At 41.2% G+C, this 7,120-nt stretch overlaps 1 protein-coding gene across 1 annotated transcript; it reads left to right on the top strand.

Moving 5' to 3' along the window:
• Window positions 1-6,424: 6,424 nt before the first annotated feature.
• Window positions 6,425-6,784, top strand: LOC121870459 (protein GVQW3-like). Its single transcript, XM_042372286.1, has one exon. The coding sequence runs from the start codon at window positions 6,425-6,427 to the stop codon at window positions 6,782-6,784; it is 360 nt and encodes a 119-aa protein (XP_042228220.1).
• The last annotated feature ends 336 nt before the right edge of the window (window positions 6,785-7,120 follow it).

The following is a 7,120-nucleotide window of genomic DNA, read 5'->3' as shown; positions in this document are numbered from 1 at the left end:
TGCATACACACACACACGCGCTCAACAACTCTACACTGCCTTTAGTCATTAAGCTAACAAACTTAGTGTCACACTTCACTTTATTTCCATATAAAAGTACCAAGTGTTATCAACTTCAGTGTCACACTCAGATAACATACTATGAGTTGTTATTATAAACACGCATATTATCTTTATTGACCAATCATGCTGATATCTCTTTCACATTCCATGCAGTCCTAAATTACTGTAATTGCTATTATTTATTTGTTATAGGCAATTTTAGGCTTTAGATACATTACTAACAAGGGTGGTTTTTGTTGAGATAGTCCTTAATTCCCTGGCTGTGCTTTTAGTTTGTTGTATGTGATACACAGCTGTTGTAGGTGATGCACACAGCTGTTGTAGGTGATGCACACAGCTGTTGTAGGTGATACACAGAGCTGCTGCATGTGATACACACAACTGTTGTAGGTGATAAACCGATCTGTTATATGTGATACACAGAGCTGCTGTATGTGATACACAGCTGTTGTAGGTGATGCACACAGCTGTTGTAGGTGATGCACACAGCTGTTGTAGGTGATACACAGAGCTGTTTTAGCTTTTCCCTTATATCTCAGATTTTCTTATAATATATGATAATACAGTAGACTTGATTTTATGCATGCTTTAACAGTGTAGGTTATATGTGTATGGTAAAATGAGTTTGGATAATTATTTTAATCCAGGTGGATGTTGCCAGTACTGTACAGTACTACCAAGCTCATTAAATTATTCATATCTGAAATACTGTACAGTACAGTACCCTAATCTGTGGGGAAAAAAATAAAAATACATAATTAAGTGTAGTAAACCCCCAGAGTATCATGACCGTGAGTATCTCAGATCACTAATTTCTGACTAACTAGTGAGGAAATGCACAGGTATAATTATATCATAGTGAGATGCTCAAAATATTGTGGGCTGTGGTAGGCCAACTGAGGGGTGAGCACTCACTCAGATATGGGTGTTTTGGCCATGGCTGCCTGTTTGGCCATGGTCACATAATCATAGCATCTCATCTCAAATTTTAAATACATTTTCAGTATCAAATACAGTAATTAAAAATAGTAATTATTAAGAATTTAAGTACAGGTTGTACCTCTCTAGTCCGGCATTCTGTGGTCCGGAAACTCCCGTGGTCCGGAACGATTTTAGTTTGTCCAATAGGTAGATAGGCAGTTTTTTTTTTTTTTTTACTTATCTGAATTATTATTATTATTATTACAGGAGTATTAAATTTTTGCCCCTCAGGCCCCAATGTGGGTCAGTGACCTATGCCCGGGTGGGCTAATCCCCATAAAAAAAACAACAACAAAGCCGCGAGAAATTAAGGTTTGTTTACATACGGCAGTTCGGCTGCTCTCTCTCTCTCTGCTTGTCTATACAGAGTACAACATTTAACCCTTTAATATATATGAGCAGTAAATAAGTGTTGCTTTCATATTCTTATGTAGAGTAATGACGATGTATTTTCACATGTGCGCACTTACATACGAGCAGTCTCACTTTTTTTTACCATTAATGGTTAGCTACTTACATTGTTCCATTTATTAACATTAAATATCATTACAGGTACTTCAAGCAACCATATTCATTTTTTACATTAATTTTACTACAGCTAAACTCAGGGTCTTATTTTCTTCAGTTTTATATGTAGAACCAATGTCACTGGTTTCGTAAGCTTTAACATAAACAATGCTGGCAGCGGTCTCATCTCCTCTAATATTCCACTTATTATTAATAAATTGTATTGTTAATTTTGCACACACGTACATTAATTCAATAAAAACAAATTCAGAAACATTAATTAAAATATATATGAACAGTAAATAAGTGTTGCTTTCATATTCTTATGTAAAGTAATGACGATATGTTTTCACGAGTGCGCATGCGCACTTACATATGCGATCTCTCTTTTTCTTTACCATTATCGTTAGCTACTTCTATTGTTCCATTTATTAACATTAAATAACATTACTTAAAACAACCATATTAATTTTACTACAGCTACACCCAAGGTCTTATTTTCTTCAGTTTTATATGTAGAACCAGTCAGTCACTGGTTTTGTAATCAACGAAAACAATGCTGTGTCATTTCCTCGTGTGTTTTAATTTTCTACGTATTATTAATGAATTGTATTGCTCATTTTGCACATATAAACATTAATTCAATAAAAAAGACATTCAGTAATAAACAATAATGAATCTTTTGTACATAAGAGAAATGACGCTGTTTACACGATTATGCACGTCGTCTGCACGTTGGCGGGCCGTTCAAACCCGTCGAAATTCAAGTTTCCGCCGTCAAAATTTTTATTTATTTATTTTTTTGTGTTCCAATAAAATACGTTAAGAATTACAAACTCGCGAAATTTGAGAAGCTACTATACGACATTTAACCCTTCAATATGTCTTCAAAGAGACCATGACACAGAGAAAGTGGTGCTAGTGCTTCCAGGCATAAGCACAAGTCACTATCTATCCAGGAAAAGGGTGAATTTCCATGGTCCGGCACCGGTCAGGTCCCGAGGTTGCCGGACTAGAGAGGTACAACCTGTATAGCCAAATATGTTAGTGGTGGAAACGTGAAGCCGAGTGTGCCAGACATAAGCCATGAATGATTCCAGAAAGTATTCATGATGAGCTGAAAGATAATGTTACCTGTGGTTAGTCCAAGTACAGATTCTTAGACATTTGTGTAGTGAATGTTCCTCATAATTGAAGATGTAAGAATGTGCCTAATTACAAAATTACATGAAGAAAAAACATTGATAAAAACTAGATATGTTCACACAGCCTCTTGCTCCACTACACAACAGACCAAACCACCATTGCATGTACAAATTACCAAAAATTATATCAAAATTACCACTGAGATTTGACCTTAACTAGTGAACTGTCCTTTTAAGAGATGATGCTCACTTAACATCCCAGAATGCACACAATTCACAGGAGCAGAATTGCCAACTTCCACAGTGTGATGCAGTCCTGCTGAGCTCACGATGTGGATAGTCAACCTAATTTCTTACATAATGAATTGTCAGCTCTCCTGAGTTAGGTTCTCTACCATAACCTTACTAATAACTGCTGCCTTACTCCAGGGTAACGCTTCTCACCCACCAACCCATAAACCCTCCCACACATACTCGTACACTCACAACCCACCCCTTCATACATACACTCACAACCCACCCATTCATACACCCCTTCATACATACACTCGCACCCACCCATTCATACACCCCTTCATGCATACACTCACACCCACCCATTCATACACCCCTTCATACATACACTCACACTCACCCATCCATACATCCCCACACACACAGTATCATACTCACCCCCATAGGATGTATGGCAAGTGCATTGGGGACAGATGAAGAGTGGTTGCATTGATAGAGTCACTGATAATACTGTACACTACTATTGTGTATGACTAGAACTGGTTTGATGAAAATGACCCGGCAATCAATGTACTCATCAATGATAAACGTGCTGCATTAACTGACTGGCAGAGCAACCCTCAGTCTCAGACCAAAGCTGATACCTTCCGCAAGAAGAAAGCGGCAGCCCAGCGGGAACTTCGCAATCTAAAGAACGACTGGTTTGAAAATAAAGCATGTGAAACACAAAAATTTGCAGATCAGCACAAGATGCGCAGCTCCCCTCCGCTCATCTGACGGTAACTCCATAATTAAAGACGATGAAGGCCTCCTTCAGCGCTGGAAAGAGCAGGTCCCTCAGCAACCAGAGCTGACCCACCTCAGTTATCCTCCATCTCTGGATGAGGTAGCTACTGCCATCAAACAGATGAAAAATAACAAAGCCTCAGGGCCTGATGGAATCCCAGCCGAGGTGTATAAAGCAGGAGGACCTCTGCTTTCCAGCTGTCTCCACTCTCTCCTGGAGAATATATGGGAAAAGGCGGAAATCCCCCAAGCTCTTAAAGACGCTTCCATTGTCAATATTTATGAGAACGAGGGAGACCGGTCAGACTGTTGTAACTACTGCGGGATCTCGCTGCTGTCTGTAGCTGGCAAGATTATCGCCCGAGTCCTCTGAAACAGACTCCTTTCCGAGGCGGAAAACTTCCTCCCAGAATCTCAATGCGGTTTTAGAACATCACGTGGCACCACTGACATGATCTTTGCTGCCCGTCAGATACAGGAAAAGTGCAGAGAACAGCGTCATGACCTGTACATAGCTTTTATCGACCTAATCAAGGCCTTTGACTCGGTCAACAGGGAAGCCCTCTGGTGGACCCTCAGCTGTTTTGGCTGCCCACCAAAATTCATCGCCATTGTGAGGCAACTCCACGATGACATGAACGGCAATGTCCTGCACAACGGCACCCAGTCAAGAGTTCTTCCCCATCCAAACAGGGTGCGTACTGGCACCAACTTTCTTTTCCATTTTCTTGGCTGCCTTCCTTACTTGTGCCAGTGCCAATTTAGCCGGCAGGATGGACATCAATTACCGTATGAAGGGTCTTTTCAACATAAGATGACTCCAGGCAGAAACAAAGGTGTCAGCAGCTTCCATTACTGGACTGCAATATGCAGACGACCTCACCCTTGTCGCTCACACTGAACATGACCGTCAGGAGATCCTGTACACCTACACAGATGCGTGTGCACACTTCGGCCTTGAGGTGAATGTACGTAAGACTCAGATTCTCTTTCATCCTGCCCCTGGTTCAGACACCTCCACCATCCATCCAGCTTAACTCTCTCAGTCTCGTAGCCTGAGACACATACGTGTATGAAAACTTACGCTCACCCTCGGAAGTTTTTGCTGGAAAAAAAAAATTAGGGCTCATGGAATTGTTTTATTAATTGTAATGGGGTCTCTTCAAGCATAAAATTGTCTGAAAAATTGTATGAAACCATAAACAATTTAAAATTCTAGAAATTTAAGCCATTCACATTTTGCTTGTACTGTATTATGGTGTTCACTGATATGTGCGATATACCAAAATAAAGACCAAGGCATGTAGAATATTGTGGTACAGGTACACCACCGATTATCCGGGAACTGATGGTCCGGCAACCTCCTTTAGTCTGGACAAAATTATGAGAAGGCACTTAACTTCCCTCCCTCCCTCCCAGCCAGGGTGAAGGTAGTTTTAGGCTTAACGTTTTTATCTTATAAAATGTAGCTGACTAGACTTAGCAGAATATAATTGTATTTCTGGATTCCTTGTGAGATAATGATTAATTTGACTGTAAACATCACATAGTTTGCACAAGAGATAATTTTTTTAGTTTAGTGTAGTACGTTTGAGTACAAAGTGTGTACAGTAATGTTGCTCAAAATTATATTTTTTCACATTTAATTTACGTTTCATATTTATTTAATTTTAAGTTTTTAACAGTCCATGGTGCTTTAGAGACACAGGAGGTGTATAATTAGAGGGTCAGAGGTGTATTGTTGAATTATTATTACCTGACCTCGGTTGGTCTGGCAAAACGGATAATTTGGCAAGGCTTTGGAACCAAGGGTGCCGGAAAATCGGTGGTGGACCTAAGGAAAAATAATATAACACAAAAACTCATGGAATAATTAAAGGGCCGAGTGGCGCACCCTCCTCTCACTCAGATGGTCAGAGCGACACTGGTTTCATGCTGCTTTGCCACGCACTCGATGGTCAAGACCGTCTTGGGGAAGGTGATAAGGCCCACGCAAGAAAAAAACGACGTCTGTCAAATGGCGTCCATAGTTCAGTCAGTTTCACTGAATAATTTTTGAGTTAATTGAAAATATAGCACATTGACATTGCGGGGCTGAGTGCAAGTTTTTTTGCCTTTTGTGTTCCCGCCACAATGGCGTCGTGCGAGACTGAGAGGGTTAACGGTACTAACCTCTCTAATGTTACCCACTTTCGGTATCTCGGCTCCCACCTGTCCACCACAGTGGGCATCGATGAAGAGATTCAGCATCGGATCAGATGTGCATCTCATGCCTTTGACAGACTCCGAAACCGTGCCTTCAGCTGCAGGAACTGAAATTATCTACAAAGTTGCACGTACTGTATATCGAGCAGTGGTCCAACCCCACCCTGCTATATGGCAGTAAGGCATGGGTTACATACAGGAGGCACCTCAAGGCACTTGAAAACTTTCACCAACGTAGTCTACGTTCTATCCTCCGTGTTTGCTGGGTAGACAAGAGAACAAATACGAGGTGTGATCCAAAAGCTCCCGGACTGACTTCATAAAACCTTTCTCTTAGCAGATATCGAATTCAAATCATCAGCAGTTACTCACCTTGGGTATAAGTTATTTACTGCGTCGATTTGGCGGGAATCTGTGTCACCAACCGGCCATTGTGCAACTTTGTGCGAGTGTGTGTACCAGCCCATCTGCTAATTTGAGTCAGTCGCCACTCAATCCTCAACATGGAGGTAAGTATCGAGCAATGCTGTGCCATCAGATTTTGCTTCAGACTAGGAAACATTGGTGCAGAAACCCATGAAATGATCAAGAAAGCCTACAAAGATGAAGCAATGTCCAGGGCTCAAGTTTTCAAGGGGCACAAGCTCTTCAAAGAAGGGTGCACCTCCTTTGAAAATGAGCTTTGTTTTGGGTGGCTTTCCACTGAAAGAAGTGATGAAAATGTCCAGAAAAATTACCAACTTGTCCATTTAAAGCGGTTGGACCTTTCATATGGAAATGTTAACCAAATTCTGACTGACAACTGGCAATTGGCTCCTTCACCAGGAAAATGCACCTGCGCACACTGTCCTCACTGTGAATGATGTTCTGGCGAAGCACGGCATCACAGTGGTCCTCCAATGAAGCCAGTCCGGGAACTTTTGGATCACACCTCGTACCAGTATTCTTGCTGACACCAACCGTAGGAGCGTCGAGGCTACCATTATCCATGAACAACTACGCTGGACTGGCCATGCTACCTGCATGGACGACAGTAGACTGCAAAAACAGCTACTTTACAGTCACCTAACGAATAGTAAACGTAACGCCGGCGGGCAACTGAAAATGTACAGTATAAGGATATTCTCAAGACAAACCTGAAAAAGTGCCAGATTGACCCCCTCACCTGGGAGTTGATTACTCCACATTGTAACACTTGG

This window comes from Homarus americanus, unplaced genomic scaffold (genome assembly GCF_018991925.1).
Source record: "Homarus americanus isolate GMGI-L3 unplaced genomic scaffold, GMGI_Hamer_2.0 scaffold32583, whole genome shotgun sequence".
NCBI classification, from domain to species: domain Eukaryota; kingdom Metazoa; phylum Arthropoda; class Malacostraca; order Decapoda; family Nephropidae; genus Homarus; species Homarus americanus.
Note: the sequence above shows the minus strand (reverse complement) of the source record. Positions and strands in the feature narration are given on the sequence as shown.